General features: G+C 39.9%; 2 protein-coding genes across 5 annotated transcripts in view; both read left to right on the top strand.

Moving 5' to 3' along the window:
* Window positions 1-55: 55 nt before the first annotated feature.
* On the top strand, window positions 56-6,809 carry sinhcafl (SIN3-HDAC complex associated factor, like). Of its 4 annotated transcripts, none has more exons than XM_034190969.1 (6): window positions 56-317; window positions 1,276-1,436; window positions 1,541-1,640; window positions 1,724-1,838; window positions 3,928-4,084; window positions 4,793-6,809. In XM_034190969.1, exons 2-6 carry the CDS (start codon window positions 1,309-1,311, stop codon window positions 4,974-4,976), a joined length of 684 nt encoding a protein of 227 aa, XP_034046860.1. In that variant the 5' UTR covers window positions 56-317; window positions 1,276-1,308; the 3' UTR covers window positions 4,977-6,809. The 4 variants fall into 4 exon arrangements, with proteins under 4 accessions (XP_034046860.1, XP_034046863.1, XP_034046842.1 ...); XM_034190972.1 differs by lacking the exon at window positions 56-317 and adding an exon at window positions 335-702; XM_034190951.1 differs by lacking the exon at window positions 56-317 and adding an exon at window positions 335-582.
* A 13,786-nt stretch (window positions 6,810-20,595) lies between these two features.
* Window positions 20,596-22,211, top strand: part of scube2 (signal peptide, CUB domain, EGF-like 2) — a 91,524-nt gene continuing 89,908 nt past the window's right edge. Inside the window, 2 exon segments of the mRNA XM_034190983.1 lie at window positions 20,596-20,814; window positions 21,178-21,294. Coding sequence (XP_034046874.1) covers window positions 20,727-20,814; window positions 21,178-21,294 — 205 coding nt within the window. The 5' untranslated portion in view covers window positions 20,596-20,726.

The raw sequence follows: 22,211 nt of genomic DNA on the forward strand, positions 1-22,211 counted from the left end.
TCGTTGGCGCCATGACAAATAGCAGTTGCTTTTTTCAAACATGACTTATGGGAGATCGAGTCAGAATGAGGCTATAATGTTTGGATGAACGTGAACTCTCACGCATGTTTACTACACTTCCCATAATTCAGCGTTCGAAGTAGATGACCGCGATTGGCTGAGCCAAGTTTCAAACACAGCGGGGGTAGGCTCCGCCCTCTCATTCCAGTTTTTTATGCTAATTTATTTTAATAACCAGCTGTATGCGCCCGTACTAGTAGTATGCGCATGCGCAGTGTACGAAAGGAGTGCGGTGAAGAATCAAAAGTTTTTGTTCAGTAAGTCCACTATTATTTCCATTATATACGGGTTACGTTTGTGTAAATCCACGCGTTTTGTTTGTGTAAGGTCATCTGTGTGTAATACGGTAAAAACTGTAGCTTGACGTGCGTGTTACGATCGTACGCATCCTTAAACGCGCTGACAATGGGATAAACGTGGAAGGAGACGAGAGCGTGGCGTGGGGGATGCTAGCGAAGTTGGCTAGTTAGCATGCTAACGGCTAACAACAATGAGACATATTTGGCGCTCGAGCGGGCAAAAGTTTGAATTTAAAGGGAAGGATGAACTCGCTGTTGTTTTCTGCATTTCGGCCACGTTTCTGCAAAAAAATGAATTTCAGCGCCTCAATAAGCGTATGAAGTTAAATTACGCGCGTTTAACGTAATTCAGCGCCGTAGCTTTTTGTTTGCGGACTTCAGAAAGCGACGCTGTTCGCTCTTTTTTTGTTTTGTTTTTGTTTCAAGGTTTCACAAGCAAATGGATACCAACATTTATCTCTTTGACGGTAAACGCGAATGTTTTCACATGTAAACATACAGAGAAGAAACGGCTGTGGAAACGTGAACGTTACGCTGTGGAAGTTCAGCGGTTTTGGTCGGTGGTCGTTTGGTCTCGCGTACCTAAATGCTTGATGATTATTATTACTTATGTTAATGTTAAAAAGCGTTGTTGAAGCACAATGTTGTCATTAAAGGTCACTGAATTAAGAAGTGTTTGTACTTTACCGCAATTTAATGTAAAATTTAGTAACATTTATAATCATGTCTGGTTTTGTTTGTTTTATTTGGGGTGTGCTTTGAATTTTATTAAGAGCGCATAGTTAATAAAACTCGTTTAAAAAAACCTGCTGTCTTTCCGTGCACGTCGGGACCGCCCCCTTCTCATTATTCGTCCATCTGATCCCTCTACAGAGGTTTTATGACAAGGATAACCACGGTGAACAATCTTTCTTAGGTTTCTCCATCCCACCTACCCACCAGACAGATTATGTTTGGCTTCCACAAATCTAAGATTTACCGGAGTAACGACGGCTGTTGCATCTGCAAAACCAAGTCTTCTAGTTCACGCTTCACAGACAGCAGCCGATATGAGGAAACTTTCAGGCTGTGTTTTGGGTAAGATCCTGCATTCATGAATATAGTCCCTTTATACCATGGCAGATTGTCATTATTTTGTCAGTGTGTAACTGGTGCTTGCATCATTCTGTCGTTTTGTGAAGGCTGTCAGAGGATCGTGTTGGAGACATTTGCAACGCCTGTGTGTTGTTGGTGAAGAGATGGAAGAAACTGCCAAATGGGTCCAAGAAGAACTGGAACCACGTGAGTAATGTTTGCTTTTTGTCTTGTTTAGTTGTCATGTCGGGGCTTTTATTTGACCTGGTATATTGTGTGACCTGATGCAGGTGGTGGATGCCAGAGCGGGGCCAGGCTTCAAGGTGACAAAGCCCAAGAAGATCAAGAGCAGTGATGGAAAGAAGAAAATCAAGATAAAGAAGCTGCACAAGATGAACAGACAAAGTAAGTGATGTGAAAATGCCTGCACAGATACGCAGTGTTTGTCAGACCAGCCAGCAGGGGAGGATGGAGGTTATGTGATCATCACTGGCTCCCAGTTTGCAATGTTTTGCCTGTGTATGTTTAAAAAAAAAAAAGTACTGTCATTGTGAAAATGTACCCCCTGGGTCAGGGAAGAATGGCATTTTGAGGCTGATCTTGATCAGATGAAAATATTCTGTTTAATTACCTAATTTTAATCTTTCTCAACTTTATATTACACACCGATATAAGACATTCAGTGTGAGTACAAATAATCCCATCCCGATGTTACAAGCAGTTAGTCTGCTGTTTTGTATGGCAGCTTCAAGTGCTTTAAAACAGTTTGTCATCTCACAGTGTTTCACATCACTGCCGGTGTCGCAGACCGAGCAGTCCGCCCCTAAAAATTGGTCCGCCCTGCCTCCACTGCGCATGTGTCATTTCGGAGCTCAGCAGCTCATCTTAGTCTGACTCTCTTCACCCAAAGCAATCAAAGGGAATAATGGGATAATTAATCCACTTTATTTATATAGCACATTTAACAACAAAAACGTTCCAAAGTGCTGCACTTAACAGTAGAATCACGATAGATAAAACCCCAATAGTTGTGCAAGATAAATCAATAGATACATACAGCATACAAAAGATAAAACCAATAAAATCTGCCAAAATAAAACAGGACCACACAACTCACGCAGTGTTAAAAACCAGAGAATAAAAGTGGGTCTTCAGACGAGACTTAAAACACTCCACTGTGGGGGCTGTTCGGACATGGAGGGGCAGAGCGTTCCAAAGTCTGGGGCCAGCCACAGAGAAAGCCCTGTCCCCCCTGGTTTTAAGTCTCGTCTTGGGTACCACAAGCTGTAAATGGCCCTCAGAACACGCGCCGGAAAATAAATTTGTAGGAGGTCAGTGATATATTGAGGGGCCATTCCAGTCAAAGCTTTAAAGACAAACAGTAAAATCTTAAAATCAATTCTAAAATTAATAGGAAGCCAGTGCAAAGATGCAAGAATCGGGGTTATGTGTTCATGCCTCCAGGCTCCTGTTAAAAGGCAGCGTTCTGGACTAACTGCAGTTAACCATCATATGACAAGGTAAAATGTCTTAAATCATTCTCAAGTCAGTTTTAAGCAGAAATGAGGCGATAATTGGTGAACCGCTGCTAATGATGCATGCGCTGTGAGGGTACGGCGGACCGATTTTTTGGGGGGTGGGGGTGTTCGGTCAGCGACACCGGGGTGCAGCTAACAAGAGCAGCACACCCGTATTGAGTTTTTAAAACATGTTTACGCTTTGCTTTCTTTCAAACACACACACAGTCTCTGTACCTGTGTTGGCCCAGCCCCATTGTTTTTTGATCGACATAAAAAAATTAAAATTTCTCTGCATAAATAAAATGAGATGTACCCCCCCCCCCCCCTTTTTTTTTTTTAAATAAGCTATGTCTAAACTACAGCATAACTGGGTCATATTTTTGAAGCCATAAATATGAAAATGATGAAGGGTCTTGGGGTTTGTAATCTTATCAAACAAATATGTAGGCTGTGAAGGCAATTTGGGATGGTGACTGCAAAGAAAAGATGAAAATGTCCAAAAGAAACACACAAGAAAAACTGTAGTATTAACAAGCTGGGTTACACAGTAACACCACGCTACAATTTATGCATACATTTAAAAGTAATTTATATAAGCAGTGTTACGCACATAATCTACAGATATTGAGTAACGATATGATATATATCGTTTTTAGAAATTAGAGCCCTACGTCTTTAGATATCCTGGTGATAGAATTCTAACTGTAATTTTAAATCGCCTTATGATGCCAGTCACAAAATCCTATAGAACCCAGTTTAAAACCCTTCCTGGATTGCTGTAATTGTTGTTGGCATTGGGAATGTTTAGCAAAAAAAACAAAACAGCATTATTTAGCACTAAAGTGTATCTTAAAAAGCACTATTGCACAGTATGAGCCTATTTTCTCAGTAGATCTTAAAAATATTATTTTTGGTGAGTTGAGTCAACTAAATTTCTTTGGTAGTGTTGAACTGTTTTGTTTTTGTTTCCCAAGCAGACTCTGATGCTCACAGCACAACCTCCAGTGTGTCTCCTTCCCAGTCACCCAGTTACAGCAACCATTCTGATGACTGCTCTGATATCGAGTCCAAGCAAAGTCGCTCAACCTCTTCTTCTATCTTCTCTTTCCTGGACCGCTCTTACTGGAAAAGGTAAACTGCTAACACTGGATATGACTGTTAATCTCTCCACTCACTCACTCATCTTTAACCGCTTATCCAGGACGGGTCCCTGGGTGTTAATCTCTCCACTTGATTCACATTAGTTTCAGGAAGTTTTGATTGGCTGTTTCACAAGCCATTTACTAGTTAGTGGTTATATAAATATGGACAGCATTGGAAAATAAGAACACCTTTGTTATAAATTGTGACAAAACAACCAGAAAGTGTCACCAGTTTTACCAAGTAGACCCAGACAGACCTTATTGTTGTTCAGTATCCAACAAGTGCACACATAATGAAATTTCATCACTGTTGGCTCAGCATAGGATTAAAAACATTATGGTACGAGTATGAAAGAAGGTGCAATAGTAATGGTGACCTATGACGTTATCAGTAGTGTAAAAATTGTTCAAGTAATTAAAATGGTGGACACATATCTAGTATAAGTATCATATTTTCATTTAGAGTTCAGTAAACGTGAATACCTAAAAGATGAAACTGAAATATAATAGCATGTAAGTGTAATGTTACCCATATATGTGCAGTTCACCAGTGTATACACCCCTCCATCCAAATTACTTGGACCCTTCAAAGGAAATAAATTGAGGACCTCTGGTGTAGAGCAGATTAATTTTATTTTAAGAATTGATTGTTCAATCAACTGAGGGTCTTTTCTTTCTTTCTTTTCCTGTCCTGTAGGCAGAAGGTGTGCTGTGGGATCGTCTATAAGGGGCGGTTTGGGGAGGTGATCATTGATCCTCGACTCTTTAAGCCTTGCTGCAGCTCCAAAAAACAGCAGACGTTGGTGTCCACACAAGAGGCCACACACCTCCCAGATGTGCTGCCCCCACAGCCCCCAGAAGATGTGAAAGAGCCTTGGTGATTGCTCTTTGGTTTTGTTCCCTCCACTGAGGGTTTACCATGGCATCCACCAGGATTTGTCTCCAGTGGCAGACTTCTCATATCCATTCCCGCTGTTAGATCGGTTAGATTTTTTTTTTTTCCTGTTAAATATTCCTTTTCTTTTTTTTAAAGAGAAAATGAAAAGGGAAAACAAAACTTTATACGGGCATTAGTATTATTTATAGGATGTGGAGGCAAAATTGAGCATGCAGCTCCCTTTCCAATCCTAAATTTTCTACATTTTAAGGAAAAAAAAAATGTATTAAAAACGGATGGTTTTGTAAATATTTACTTTTTCGTACATATCAACACTGTTCTATTTTTTTAATTTGTGAAAATGGAAGTGTGCAGAATATAATATGCCAGCTATTTGTAATGCCACGTTCTGTTTTTTTTGTTTTGTTTTTTTTAGCAGCTCTTCAGTATGTAGCTGCAGTGTTTTGTCTAATGACTCTAGGATTTTTTTTTTTTTTTTAAGTGTACAAAGGGCTGTTTGTAAAAGCAGGGATCACTAGTACAGCTGTCTTATGAATTTGAGTTTTTAATGTGTGTATGCTTGCATAATTACCCATTTTCGCAGTGTACATGTGCTCCAAGTTTGAAACACTTGTTTGAATTAGCTCACCAGCAGTTTGTGTGCACTGACTCTGATAGATGCATGCAGTACACCCCTTTGCCTTTTGGAATACTGTACGTGCTTGATTTATTTTTGAAAGCCTTCCCTGAAATAGCAATGCATGTGATGAGGAAAGTCTTTTGTAAATACACACCCATGTTATGTTCTGTGGTCTGTCCACCCGTTTAAATTACAGGGATAACTTTTTTTTATTATTATGATAAAATGCCTTTTTTCTGAAATGTTAAAACATCTGCTTTGCAGAAATCAAGTTTGTTGCTGTTCTCAAGGTCCCCCCCCATATTTTTTCCCACTCAAGGCAAACTAGACTGTAGTCTGCAGATGTGCGTGCACACTGCAGAAAGGCCAAGGCTTTACTGCTGCCCCAGTGTCTTGAGCTGTACCGTGGCTGCTGATGGCGTAGGTGGTATGTTGACTCTTTAAGGTCACAACCGAGTATGCAGGTTACACGTAACTTATGTTGTACGGTTCAAATGCTGTTAGTGAAAATGTGTTTGGTGCTTGTCATTGCTGTGACTGTTTAAAACCAATGTCAAGGTTCAACCTATGCAGACATTTTGAATGTGAGAAGTGACCTAAATGCCCAGGGGCTGTCTTTCACTGTTGCTATAGAGAATGATCTTAAGGTCACCAAATCGGCTTGTTAAAAGCGTTCAGTCATTCAGCAATAATTTTCCTATTCACCATTCATAATTGTACTAAAAAAAGTCATGCTCAGATTGCACAATTTTTAGCCATGGTGCATACTGATTTACAAAAAACCATCTCAAATATGAATTGAAATGTAAAATTTAGTATATGAACATCTTTCGGCAGGGTAGTTGTTGAACACATTTTTCTTGTTGAAAGATTTTTTTTAAATTTTTTGAGCTGGATAATCTTTCTTTTTTTTTTTGTCTGTATGAAATTGCCATACTGTTTATTAGAGGTACATTTTGGGATGTGAGGTGTGCCTTAAAGATTGCCTGACGTTTCATTTTTTTCATGTAATTTATATTTATTTATTGCAAAACAGATCTTTGTGATAACTGGTAGAACCTTTCAGTAAGTCTTGTTTTTAAATTTGTGCACTTCCGTTGAACATGCAATGTAGATGTTTTTTTTATTATTACTTTTTGTATATTGTACCACGACTTGTAGATCTGTGCTTTAATTAAAAAAACACCAAACCAACACGTGTGCTTGTGATATTTATTGGTACCGGTAGAGGGCGGAGAAGAGCTATCTGCTAGGGTCCTTATTTATTAGAAGACTGCTCTGTGAATTTCACTTATCTGGTGCTGCAAGTAACAGCCACTCAACTGGCAATTATATTTGAAGGTGTACTGCTATATATATATAAAGTACTGCTGAAAAAATGAATTGGGCATCTTTCATGACAAGGTAATGTTTCGAATGAAGGGATGCCACATTGATTGAAATGAAAATTGTCAACCTATAGAGGGCTGAATTCAAAGACACCCTGAAAATCAAAGCAAAACGTGGCAGGTTTGTCCATTTTGCTGAAATTGCAGCAACTGAAAATGATACTCTAATTTGTATGACCCACATGTGCTTGTATGCGTGTCTGCCAACATCGTGGTGTGCTCTTAATGAGACGACGGATGGTGTCTTTTGGAATCTCCTCCCAGAACTGGACCAGGGTGTCACTTATCAATCAATCAATTTTATTTATATAGCGCCAAATCACAACAAACAGTTGCTCCAAGGCGCTTTATATTGTAAGGCAAGGCCATACAATAATTACGGAAAAACCCCAACGGTCAAAACGACCCCCTGTGAGCAAGCACTTGGCAACAGTGGGAAGGAAAAACTCCCTTTTAATAGGAAGAAACCTCCAGCAGAACCAGGCTCAGGGAGGGGCAGTCTTCTGCTGGGGCTGAGGGAGAGAACCAGGAAAAAGACATGCTGTGGAGGGGAGCAGAGATCAATCACTAATGATTAAATGCAGAGTGGTGCATACAGAGCAAAAAGAGAAACACTCAGTGCATCATGGGAACCCCCCAGCAGTCTAAGTCTATAGCAGCATAACTAAGGGATGGTTCAGGGTCACCTGATCCAGCCCTAACTATAAGCTTTAGCAAAAAGGAAAGTTTTAAGCCTAATCTTAAAAGTAGAGAGGGTGTCTGTCTCCCTGATCTGAACTGGGAGCTGGTTCCACAGGAGAGGAGCCTGAAAGCTGAAGGCTCTGCCTCCCATTCTACTCTTACAAACCCTAGGAACTACAAGTAAGCCTGCAGTCTGAGAGCGAAGCGCTCTATTGGGGTGATATGGTACTATGAGGTCCCTAAGATAAGATGGGACCTGATTATTCAAAACCTTATAAGTAAGAAGAAGAATTTTAAATTCTATTATAGAATTAACAGGAAGCCAATGAAGAGAGGCCAATATGGGTGAGATATGCTCTTTCCTTCTAGTCCCCGTCAGTACTCTAGCTGCAGCATTTTGAATTAACTGAAGGCTTTTCAGGGAACTTTTAGGACAACCTGATAATAATGAATTACAATAGTCCAGCCTAGAGGAAATAAATGCATGAATTAGTTTTTCAGCATCACTCTGAGACAAGACCTTTCTAATTTTAGAGATATTGCGTAAATGCAAAAAAGCAGTCCTACATATTTGTTTAATATGCGCTTTGAATGACATATCCTGATCAAAAATGACTCCAAGATTTCTCACAGTATTACTAGAGGTCAGGGTAATGCCATCCAGAGTAAGGATCTGGTTAGACACCATGTTTCTAAGATTTGTGGGGCCAAGTACAATAACTTCAGTTTTATCTGAGTTTAAAAGCAGGAAATTAGAGGTCATCCATGTCTTTATGTCTGTAAGACAATCCTGCAGTTTACCTAATTGGTGTGTGTCCTCTGGCTTCATGGATAGATAAAGCTGGGTATCATCTGCGTAACAATGAAAATTTAAGCAATGCCGTCTAATAATACTGCCTAAGGGAAGCATGTATAAAGTGAATAAAATTGGTCCTAGCACAGAAACTTGTGGAACTCCATAATTAACCTTAGTCTGTGAAGAAGATTCCCCATTTACATGAACAAATTGTAATCTATTAGATACATATGATTCAAACCACCGCAGTGCAGTGCCTTTAATACCTATGGCATGCTCTAATCTCTGTAATAAAATTTGATGGTCAACAGTATCAAAAGCAGCACTGAGGTCTAACAGAACAAGCACAGAGATGAGTCCACTGTCTGAGGCCATAACAAGATCATTTGTAACCTTCACTAATGCTGTTTCTGTACTATGATGAATTCTAAAACCTGACTGAAACTCTTCAAATAGACCATTCCTCTGCAGATGATCAGTTAGCTGTTTTACAACTTCCCTTTCAAGAATTTTTGAGAGAAAAGGAAGGTTGGAGATTGGCCTATAATTAGCTAAGATAGCTGGGTCAAGTGATGGCTTTTTAAGTAATGGTTTAATTACTGCCACCTTAAAAGCCTGTGGTACATAGCCAACTAATAAAGATAGATTGATCATATTTAAGATCGAAGCATTAAATAATGGTAGGGCTTCCTTGAGCAGCCTGGTAGGAATGGGGTCTAATAGACATGTTGATGGTTTGGATGAAGTAACTAATGAAAATAACTCAGACAGAACAATCTGAGAGAAAGAGTCTAACCAAATACCGGCATCACTGAAAGCAGCCAAAGATAACGATACGTCTTTGGGATGGTTATGAGTAATTTTTTCTCTAATAGTTAAAATTTTATTAGCAAAGAAAGTCATGAAGTCATTACTAGTTAAAGTTAAAGGAATACTCGGCTCAATAGAGCTCTGACTCTTTGTCAGCCTGGCTACAGTGCTGAAAAGAAACCTGGGGTTGTTCTTATTTTCTTCAATTAGTGATGAGTAGTAAGATGTCCTAGCTTTACGGAGGGCTTTTTTATAGAGCAACAGACTCTTTTTCCAGGCTAAGTGAAGATCTTCTAAATTAGTGAGACGCCATTTCCTCTCCAACTTACGGGTTATCTGCTTTAAGCTGCGAGTTTGTGAGTTATACCACGGAGTCAGGCACTTCTGATTTAAAGCTCTCTTTTTCAGAGGAGCTACAGCATCCAAAGTTGTCTTCAATGAGGATGTAAAACTATTGACGATATACTCTATCTCACTTACAGAGTTTAGGTAGCTACTCTGCACTGTGTTGGTATATGGCATTAGAGAACATAAAGAAGGAATCATATCCTTAAACCTAGTTACAGCGCTTTCTGAAAGACTTCTAGTGTAATGAAACTTATTCCCCACTGCTGGGTAGTCCATCAGAGTAAATGTAAATGTTATTAAGAAATGATCAGACAGAAGGGAGTTTTCAGGGAATACTGTTAAGTCTTCTATTTCCATACCATAAGTCAGAACAAGATCTAAGATATGATTAAAGTGGTGGGTGGACTCATTTACATTTTGAGCAAAGCCAATTGAGTCTAATAATAGATTAAATGCAGTGTTGAGGCTGTCATTCTCAGCATCTGTGTGGATGTTAAAATCGCCCACTATAATTATCTTACCGATTTAAGAAAATTGGCCAGATTTCTAGAAATAAGAGCTGCTCCATCCAGAGTGGGATGGATGCCGTCTCTCCTAACAAGACCAGGTTTTCCCCAGAAGCTTTGCCAATTATCTATGAAGCCCACCACTTGTCTGGGGTGCAACCTGGATGCATTGGATGGACAGAAACATAATGTCTCAGAGGTGTTCTATTGGATTTAGGCCAGACAAGCGTGGGAGCCAGTCAATGGTATCAATTCCTTCATCCTTCAGGAGCTGCCTGCATACTCTCACCCCATGAAGGCATTGTCGTGCACCCAGGAGGAACCCAAGACCCACTGCACCAGCATAGGGCTTGACAATGGGTTCCAAAGATTTCATTATGATACATATTAGCAGGAAAGTGGGTACCTTATTTCCTTGATTAAAAGACCGGGTGTTTATTTTTTTTGAAACTGTGCTCAGACCTGGGACCTAAACAAGGCAGGTGATTATTAGCAAAATGCTGCTTGTTGCCTCCACTGTAATATGGTGTTAAGTTTCACAAATATCCCTGGGTGTGACAAACCAAACTGCTTTAGATCAGAGCCCTCTGTTGGGCTGCGGACCTTATAATGACGGAGGCTGCAAGGGCTGTGATTTGTCACTTTTCCGGTTTCACTCCTTCCTCTCCCATAATATTTTTAAAGTTTTTGCAGTGCGCATGCCGATTACATTTTGATTATGGATCAAATACAATTGGCAGAAAAGTCCGCAAATATGATCAACTTTACAACAAGGAGTCAGAAAAAGATGCTCAAGTGACATTCAGGCAGGAAAACTGTAGGTACCATATAGTTGGTTTGGAGGTTGATGATTGTACAACCCCTGGCAAAAATTATGGAATCACTGGCCTCGGAGGATGTTCATTCAGTTGTTTAATTTTGTAGAAAAAAAGCAGATCACAGACATGACACAAAACTAAAGTCATTTCAAATGGCAACTTTCTGGCTTTAAGAAACACTATAAGAAATCAGGAAAAAAAAAGATTGTGGCAGTCAGTAACGGTTACTTTTTAGACCAAGCAGAGGGAAAAAATATGGAATCTCAATTCTGAGGAAAAAATTATGGAATCATGAAAAACAAAAGAATGCTCCAACACATCACTAGTATTTTGTTGCACCACCTCTGGCTTTTATAACAGCTTGCAGTCTCTGAGGCATGGACTTAATGAGTGACAAACAGTACTCTTCATCAATCTGGCTCCAACTTTCTCTGATTGCTGTTGCCAGATCAGCTTTGCAGGTTGGAGCCTTGTCATGGACCATTTTCTTCAACTTCCACCAAAGTTTTCAATTGGATTAAGATCCGGACTATTTGCAGGCCATGACATTGACCCTATGTGTCTTTTTGCAAGGAATATTTTCACAGTTTTTGCTCTATGGCAAGATGCATTATCATCTTGAGAAATGATATCATCATCCCCAAACATCCTTTCAATTGATGGGATAAGAAAAGTGTCCAAAATATCGACGTAAACTTGTGCATTTATTGATGATGTAATGACAGCCATCTCCCCAGTGCCTTTACCTGACATGCAGCCCCATATCATCAATGACTGTGGAAATTTACATGTTCTCTTCAGGCAGTCATCTTTATAAATGTCATTGGAACGGCACCAAACAAAAGTTCCAGCATCATCACCTTGCCCAATGCAGATTCGAGATTCATCACTGAATATGACTTTCATCCATTTCATCCAGTCATCCACAGGCCACGATTGCTTTTCCTTAGCCCATTGTAACCTTGTTTTTTTCTGTTTAGGTGTTAATGATGGCTTTCGTTTAGCTTTTCTGTATGTAAATCCCATTTCCTTTATCAATCAATCAATCAATCAATCAATCAATTTTTTTTATATAGCGCCAAATCACAACAAACAGTTGCCCCAAGGCGCTTTATATTGTAAGGCAAGGCCATACAATAATGATGTAAAACCCCAACGGTCAAAACGACCCCCTGTGAGCAAGCACTTGGCTACAGTGGGAAGGAAAAACTCCCTTTTAACAGGAAGAAACCTCCAGCAGAACCAGGCTCAGGGAGGGGCAGTCTTCTGCTGGGACTGGTTGGGGCTGAGGGAGAGAACCAGGAAAAAGACATGCTGTGGAGGGGAGCAGAGATCGATCACTAATGATTAAATGCAGAGTGGTGCATACAGAGCAAAAAGAGAAAGAAACAGTGCATCATGGGAACCCCCCAGCAGTCTACGTCTATAGCAGCATAACTAAGGGATGGTTCAGGGTCACCTGATCCAGCCCTAACTATAAGCTTTAGCAAAAAGGAAAGTTTTAAGCCTAATCTTAAAAGTAGAGAGGGTGTCTGTCTCCCTGATCTGAATTGGGAGCTGGTTCCACAGGAGAGGAGCCTGAAAGCTGAAGGCTCTGCCTCCCATTCTACTCTTACAAACCCTAGGAACTACAAGTAAGCCTGCAGTCTGAGAGCGAAGCGCTCTATTGGGGTGATATGGTACTACGAGGTCCCTAAGATAAGATGGGACCTGATTATTCAAAACCTTATAAGTAAGAAGAAGAATTTTAAATTCTATTCTAGAATTAACAGGAAGCCAATGAAGAGAGGCCAATATGGGTGAGATATGCTCTCTCCTTCTAGTCCCCGTCAGTACTCTAGCTGCAGCATTTTGAATTAACTGAAGGCTTTTTAGGGAACTTTTAGGACAACCTGATAATAATGAATTACAATAGTCCAGCCTAGAGGAAATAAATGCATGAATTAGTTTTTCAGCATCACTCTGAGACAAGACCTTTCTGATTTTAGAGATATTGCGTAAATGCAAAAAAGCAGTCCTACATATTTGTTTAATATGCGCTTTGAATGACATATCCTGATCAAAAATGACTCCAAGATTTCTCACAGTATTACTAGAGGTCAGGGTAATGCCATCCAGAGTAAGGATCTGGTTAGACACCATGTTTCTAAGATTTGTGGGGCCAAGTACAATAACTTCAGTTTTATCTGAGTTTAAAAGCAGGAAATTAGAGGTCATCCATGTCTTTATGTCTGTAAGACAATCCTGCAGTTTAGCTAATTGGTGTGTGTCCTCTGGCTTCATGGATAGATAAAGCTGGGTATCATCTGCGTAACAATGAAAATTTAAGCAATACCGTCTAATAATACTGCCTAAGGGAAGCATATATAAAGTGAATAAAATTGGTCCTAGCACAGAACCTTGTGGAACTCCATAATTAACTTTAGTCTGTGAAGAAGATTCCCCATTTACATGAACAAATTGTAATCTAGTAGACAAATATGATTCAAACCACCGCAGCGCAGTGCCTTTAATACCTATGGCATGCTCTAATCTCTGTAATAAAATTTTATGGTCAACAGTATCAAAAGCAGCACTGAGGTCTAACAGAACAAGCACAGAGATGAGTCCACTGTCCGAGGCCATAAGAAGATCATTTGTAACCTTCACTAATGCTGTTTCTGTACTATGATGAATTCTAAAACCTGACTGAAACTCTTCAAATAGACCATTCCTCTGCAGATGATCAGTTAGCTGTTTTACAACTACCCTTTCAAGAATTTTTGAGAGAAAAGGAAGGTTGGAGATTGGCCTATAATTAGCTAAGATAGCTGGGTCAAGCTGGTTATGCGGTTTCTTACAGTTCGGTCACAGACGTTGACTCCAGTTTCCTCCCATTCGTTCCTCATTTGTTTTGTTGTGCATTTTCGATTTTTGAGACATATTGCTTTAAGTTTTCTGTCTTGACGCTTTGATGTCTTCCTTGGTCTACCAGTATGTTTGCCTTTAACAACCTTCCTATGTTGTTTGTATTTGGTCCAGAGTTTAGACACAGCTGACTGTGAACAACCAACATCTTTTGCAACATTGTGTGATGATTTACCCTCCTTTAAGAGTTTGATCATCCTCTCCTTTGTTTCAATTGACATCTCTCGTGTTGGAGCCATGATTCATGTCAGTCTACTTGGTGCAACAGCTCTCCAAGGTGTGAGCACTCCTTTTTAGATGCAGACTAACGAGCAGATCTGATTTGATGCAGGTGTTAATTTTGGGGATGAAAATTTACAGGGTAATTCCATAATTTATTCCTCAGAATTGAGAGAGTCCATATTTTTTCCCTCTGCTTGGTCTAAAAAAGTAACCGTTACTGACTGCCACAATTTTTTTTTTCTTGATTTCTTATAGTGTTTCTTAAAGCCAGAAAGTTGCCATTTGAAATGACTTTAGTTTTGTGTCATGTCTGTGATCTGCTTTTTTCCTACAAAATTAAACAACTGAACATCCTCCGAGGCCGGTGATTCCATAGTTATTGCCAGGGGTTGTATAAAGGCATCTTGACACTTGCACAAGTTTGATTTCCCCACACTGCTGCTCAATTTGTCCCACTTGACACCATGCTGTATAAAATCATTTCATAGCCAATGATTCATTTGCTCTTAGAACTTGACTGATGAAACTATTTTCTCATCGCTCCCAGAATCAGAAATTATCTACAGGTTGTCTTGTGTGGGTAGTGAGGTGGAGAATGCATTTGGAATCTTGTCTAAAAGATAATTATGTACGAGTATATTGTAATACATTAGTAAAATGGTTGTATGTTCATTCCTCCATATGATTTACATAATGTATATGTAAATCCCGATGTGTAGTGAGCGCCTTGTATGGCAGCACCCTGACATCGGGGTGAATGTGAGGCATAATTGTAAAGCGCTTTGAGTGTCTGATTCAGATGGAAAAGTGCTATATAAATGCAGTCCATTTACCATTTGTATATGTAAAGTTATTATAGATGCAATGTTCATACAAGTGGCACAAAATTAATGGGTGCCAGAAATTTTGAACATTTCAAAGTTTTCTGTGCACACAGTTCATGCAGTTTATGATGCATTGACTTGTTGGCATGCAAGACTGCATGCCCCTGCACAGATCAAATTTGCAAGTATCAAGGTCCCTCTTCAATCACAGAAAAACTGGAGTGCTGACATTTGCTGTTTGGTATACTTATGTATTTTGGGTCAAGGATGAATGTTGACAGGACTAATATTTTTGGAGAACCTATGGATATTAGCTAACAGTGGACACTGATACAGTTGTATGCAAAGGTTTGGCCACCCCTGATAATTTTCCTTTATAAATCATTAGTTATCTGGATCAGAAATTTCACTTAAATATATCATATAGCAAACAAACACACTGATATTTGAGAAGTGAAATGAACTTTCTAGTATTTACAGAAAGTGTGCAATAATTATTTAAATAAAATTGGACATGTGCATACATTTGGGCACTCTTGTCATTTTATTGATTTGAATACATTTAGCACCAATTATTGGAACACAAAATTGGTCTGGTAAGCTCACTGACCCTTGACCTCCTTACACAGGTGAATCCAATCACGAGAAAGGGTATTTAAGGTGGACATTTGCAAATGTTTCCCCTCTTTGCATCTCTTCTAATGAGTGGCAACATGGGCCTCCAAAACAACTCTAAAATGACCCGAAAACAAACATTGTTGAACATCATGGTTTAGGGGAAGGATACAAAAAGCTATCTCTGAGACTTCAGCTGTCACTTTCCACTGGGAGGAAATGGAAGACCACAGGCACAGTACTAGTGTACTATTGCACACTTTCTGTAAATCTTATAAACTTCATTTCACTTTCAAATATCACCGTGTTTGTCTGCTATATGATATATTTAACTGAAATTTCTGATCCAGGCAACCAGTCCTTGATAAAGGAAAATCATGGAACTCATCAGGGGTGCCCAAACTTTTACATACAACTGTAATTACATTCTGGACTCGCACACCATTCCAACAGGGAGTGGTAAATCATCTATATAAAAAAAGTGTGCGTGATTTTTATTTGGTAAGTACATAATATAATTGTAAATATGTTAAAAATACATGGATGACACAAAGTGAAAACACTTATTTCCATTGTGGTCCATTTAAAAATCAAATGACAATAATAACAATGTGCATATTATAACGAGAGCCTAAACAATTTATAAATTACAGAAAATTAACATAAGATTACGTAATTAACAAGAAATAAAATAGTCAAATTCCTTGTATGTGCGAACTTGGCAACAAATTTGATTCTGTTATATATATATATATATATATATATATATATATATATATATATATATATATATATATATATATATATATATATATATATATATATATATATATATATATATATATGAGTCCTTGCTACACACAGTCCTTCCTACTGTACTGCTCAAGTCAATCTAGAAATGGTATTTCTGGCCTTCATATTTAACTTTCTCTGCTACTTGAGCCCTGCAGTTAGTTTCAGAGCACAGGCTTGACTAAAGTTCAGTCATTATCCATGAAAACTGTCTTGTAGTATTTATTTGCACAGATAGATGGCGGTCAAGAGCTACACACAGCTAATCTCGAAGTTTACAGCAACTAGACATCTTGTTGGACAACATGAAGTCCAGATGATGTGAAATAAACGTCTAAAATGTCTTGTAGCTGGATGACTGAACCTTGAATGAAAAAGGTTATGTGTGCTTTGCTGAAGCAACACAATGTTAGGAGACAGCCTGAGAGAAGCGCAGTCATCGCTGTGATCATAAGTCATATCTAAAAGGAAGAAGAGATTATGATTCATCACCTCATAGTAATCAGCCGGTCTGCTCTGTGTAAGCCTGATCCCGTCAGCTCTCAGAAGCTAAGCAGAGCGGGATCTGGTTAGTACTTGGATGGGAGACCTCTTTGGAACACGAGCGGCTGTGTGTGTTTCTCCAGGTAAAACTGGAGTTGCGTCAGGAAGGGCATCCGGCGTAAAACTTGAGCCAATTACCCATGAGGATCTGGCTGTATCCGCTGTGGCGACCCCGAACAAAACCGGGAGCAACCGAATGAACAACAACTTCATAGTAATCAACATTATCTAAGAATTACCTCTGCCAACCAACTGACAGTTCAGGCCTCAGAAGGTTGATTCTCTACGGCCCCTACGAAAACATAAAGGAAAAAAGGATGTCACGAAGTAAAAATGTTTAAAGAACAGATCTGGCAATGCTTAACACATTTAAAACAAGACAAATTTTAAGTCAAAACAGATAAAATCATAACTAAAATATAATAAACACTTGCCTGACACAGGAACCATATGGTGAGAGTCAGGAGCAATCACATAAACTCAGACCTTCTCCTGCTGTTTGGGAGAAGCAATCACAAGACAGTAAATCATAATTTAAAAAATAAAATAAGGCTACATTGTATTTGAGATAAGTCACAACGATGAGGTTGTAAGTTCTAATTATGAAACTCTCCATACAATTACTGTGTATGCCAAGTAATTACTATGAGATACTAAGTCATATTTATATTGAAGAAGCAGAGGAAAGTTCTCCGGGTGCTGTAGCATGAAGTGGATGAAACTCTACAGCTTCCCCTGGACAGGACACCAGTCTGACGCACATTGCTTCCCATCCAATGCTGGTACCCATTTCCAGCTGGGGGACTGAGATGATGCAGACAAAGTGTCTTGTCCGAGGACACAAACAGGCCGAGTGACCAGAAATTGAACCCAGGTCTACATATTGGCAGCCCACTCATGGATGATGTATTATTCAGTCCACGTATGCAAGCTACAGATGTTTCCAAACACCATCTGTGCATGTTGGCGTTCAGGGTTATCCATTCTTTGTGGGGTAAATCTAGTGGTAAGTTTGTGTTTTGGCAAACGGTGAATTGAGAGAATTTGGGAGTCTGTTGCCAGCCAGCTCTCCATTCAGTTAAGACATTAAAGATAAAGTTGCACAGGGTTGTTGCATGGCAGGTGAACAGTCAGCAGAAGGGTTGGCATTGGAGACCCAGTTGCTGTGACTCCTGCACAAGGGTGTGTAGGCATTGGTAAGGTTAGACCTTACTTGTATGAAGCGCCTTGAGGCAGCTTTGTCATGATTTGGCACTATATAAATGAAATAAATTGAATTGAAGTTGTGGGCGGTTGGTTTCCAGCAGAGCCTTCCTCAACTGCTGATGTGTGGTGACATCTACAAAGTGTGTTTGTGTGTGTGTGTGTGTGTGTATATACACACACACACACACACACACACACACACACATATATATATATATATATATATATATATATAAAATTACCATCTTTGGAATAACAGATCTGTGGCTCAAACCCTGGTCAGGACATGCATCCTGTAAGGGGCCCCAGGCTAGACCCCCATACTGCTCCCCCAACATACCTTGGAATGTAAGTAAGAGACGCATAAATAAAGCCACACCAGCTCACACGAGTTAACAAGGTCTGCATCAGTTGTTGAGGAACAAGGACATACTGATGGGAAATGGCCTACTGGAACAGGACAAATGGGCATGGTTTCCCAACATGGAACTGACCAAGAAGCACTTGGTAGCTCAAGGAAGGTCCTGTCAAACCTGGAGATCCAGAGGCTACGGCAGCATGATACGGAAAGGTGTGAACGGAATTATCATAAGAATGATCACATTTTTCACTGTTTATCAGTTCTTTTCATAGCTTCCATTTTAATAGTAATAGATCAATGTCCTTTATTTAACCAGGTGAAAAACTCATTGAGACTTAAAACCTCTTTTTCAAGAGTGACCTGGCAAAGAAGGCAGCACAAAACACATTACAACTAACACACAAAATACACTCACCATTTCACACATTACAGAAAAACAAGAGTGGAATTTCATGATTACACAGTCCAGTCACAAGACCCAATAGAGCTTATTTCTCTGTCTTTTATAATTGCCTTAAATCTCCCCAGAGATACAAAATGTGTCAATTTGAAGTCCATCTGCACATCGTTCCAGGTAGATGGGGCAGAAAATTGAAGTCTTTTTGCCCAGTTCAGTTCTGACCCTTGGGACCTGCAACTGTATGATGCCCTGAGAGTGCAGGCCATATCAGCTGAGGTTTCTACACGTGTGAGGACATATATGTGGGAGAAGTCCAAGAATAGATTTGTAAATAAAAATCAGGCAGTGAGAGAGTCCACGAGCATGCAAAAATGGACAATGTGCGACAGCATATAAAGAACAGTGATGTACATGATAGCTGCAACCAGTAATAAAACACAAAGCACAGTGGTATACTGTATCCAATTTCTTTAATACTGATCAGGAGCATTCATAAAAAGCAGATATCCGTAGTCCAACAAGGGTAAAAAAGTTGTGGTGATCAAAACATGATTTATTTCTAAAAAAGAATCCCAATTTCAGTTTCAGCTTACAAACAAGTTTATCTATATGCAACTTAAAAGACAGGTTCTCATCAAGCAAAATGCCTAAAAAGTGCCTAAAAAATGCCAAAAGTATTTATAAGATGTGACCATTTCAATTTCAACCCCGCACTCTAAAATATTGCTGCTGCGTTTAGTTATGTCCACTTACTACCTCTCTTTAACATAAAGCGCTCTTACAAGTTTAAGAGAGGTAAAGAGAGGTTAAAGAGGTTAAAGAGAGGTAACTGGACATAACTAAACGCAGCTGCATGTTTTAGAGTGCATGAACAGTTGAGAACTTAGGAAAGTGAAATGGAAGCTGCTTGCCATTTGAAAGTAACATGGTCTTTGATTTGTCTGCATTCAGCGCTGAGTCAAATGGGACTGAACAGTATCAAAGGCTGACTGCAAGAACTCAAGGGATTTTAAAATTGAAGAAGAGGAACAATAAATTACTGTATCATCATCAACATAAAAATGTGACACAGCATTACATAAATTATCACAAAGATTATTCACATAAATTGTGAACAACAGAGGCCCTAATATAGAACCCTGAGGAACGCCCTTTAGAACAGGGAGGAAAGTGGAAGAAGACCCAGTGGCCTGGACACACTATGTTCTGTCTGAAAAATAACTAGAGAACCAGCTAACAACCTGGTTAGATAAATCAGTCTTGTGGAGTCTATCTGCCAGGATGACATGGTCGACTGTGTCATATGCCTTTGACAAGGTGATAAAAAGCGCTGCACAATATTTTCGGCCATCTAGTGCCTCTATGATGTCGTTTACCACATTAACAGCAGCAGTTACTGTACTGTGCTATTTCTAAAAAACCTGACTGATATTGTGAGAGAAGACCATACGCATCTAAAAAAAAAAAAAACATTTAGCATCAGCTAGGAAAGAAGACCTTGTTGAGTTTGATTTAGGTGATGCTAAAGATTAGAGTTGGGACATTGTGAAGTCTAGCTGTGCGCGCAGAGGTGCTGCTGGTGTCGGATTTCAAAATAAAAGTGTAATTGGTGACCGACTCTCGGGCTGTTTTATTAAATAGGCGGAATTTCCGGTTTTGCGCTGGTTTTGTGGCTGACTTGACGCAGGTTCGTTTCAAAGGCACCGTCTGCACGTGTACGCGCTCCGCGGTGTCTTTCTGGCGCTGTGGGGCGCACACGCGTGTGCTCCTTTCTCTTTTGAAAAGCCCGTTGTGCAGCAGATTGACAGGGCAGAATGAAAATGAGGCGCACGCTCGCTCACGGCCTCAGTGTATACGCGTCCTTTTGAGAAGCCTTCTAAACTTGGATCATATCACCATGGGAGCTGTTTGGACTGTGAGGGGCTTTTGTGTGTTTTTGCTGCTGTTAAATAGTGGCCAAAGCGCAGCGCTTCCAGAGAACCGAGGTGGGACTGTTTTCCAGGACACTGCTCCTTATTACGCACGGTTTCAGACGCGCGCACTAAGTGTTTTTAAGTTTAGTTTGCGCATAACCTGAAAGCTGATGTGTCACCGAACAATAATCCTGTGGGAATTAACTTTTTTTTCTAAATACCAGTAACTGTAAATAAAGTTTACGCACACTTAGATTGCTTAGAATTTTCACATGCGCCTGCATAGAGGCAGTGACTGTGACAGTCCGTGTTTTTTTTCCTGCTTTTACTAAAAATGAAAAGTAAACTCCAGTGTTTTATCCTGCTGTAGACGATTTTTCAGAATTTATGAGTTTTCCACTTTTTGGTAAGAATGACTGATGTGGGTTTGTGCAGATCCGTGCGCAGAGGGGAGCGATGGCTGTCACATTGATGCTATTTGTCAGACGACCCAGGGCTCGTACAAGTGTACGTGCAAAGCGGGCTTTAAAGGAGACGGAAGGCACTGTGAAGGTAATGTGCTTTTTCTGTGGACTCCTGTGCGTCACGGATTTTGTATGTGTGTGTGTGTGTGTGTGTGTGTGTGTGTGTGTGTGTGTGTGTGTGTGTGTGTGTGTGTGTGTGTGTGTGAGTGGTTAACAAAAGTATCAAACAGGGTGACCCACCCTTTGTGTAAAATTTGCAAAACTTAATTTTTTTGAAAGTTATATTTTACTTTATGGTTATTAAATGTCTGAAACAAACTGAGATGTTTGTAACATAGGCGGTAGAAGCTAATTTCACTGGTGGGGCAAGTGCGTGACAGTGATGTTAGTCAAAATAGGAGCGTCCAGGGATGTCACCCCCTCTGAAATTTTCTCTCTGTTAAATGGTGCATAATGGAGTGTTTTTGTTAAAAAATATATTTAAAAATCAGCTTTTCTATCCCCCCTTACTTCAGTTAAGATCACGGGGAGACCAGAGCCAATTTACACACCAGAACCAATTTAAAGTTTCCAATCCACTTAACCTGCATGTCTTTGGATGTGGGAGGAAGCCGGAGCCCCCGGGGGGAACCCACGCAAACACAGGGAGAAACTCCACACAGAAAGGTCCAGGTGGGAAATGATCCAACGACCTTCTTGTAGTGAGGCAACTGTGTTATTAACCACTGTGACAGCCACTGTATGTTTAATTTATTAATGTAGATATTATCAACCACATCAACATCCATCCATCCATCTCCTACCGCTTAATCCAGTTAAGGGTTGCGGGGGGCTGGAGCCTATCCCAGCAGCCATAGAGCGCGAGGCTGGGTACACCCAGGACAGGATGCTAGTCTGTCACAGGGCCGCAAATAGTCAAACACAGACACACCCACACACACACCTACAGATAATTTGTTAAAGATTCCAATCCACCTAACCTGCATGTCTTTGGATGTGGGAGGA

Source organism: Thalassophryne amazonica, chromosome 2, assembly GCF_902500255.1.
Source record: "Thalassophryne amazonica chromosome 2, fThaAma1.1, whole genome shotgun sequence".
NCBI lineage: Eukaryota > Metazoa > Chordata > Actinopteri > Batrachoidiformes > Batrachoididae > Thalassophryne > Thalassophryne amazonica.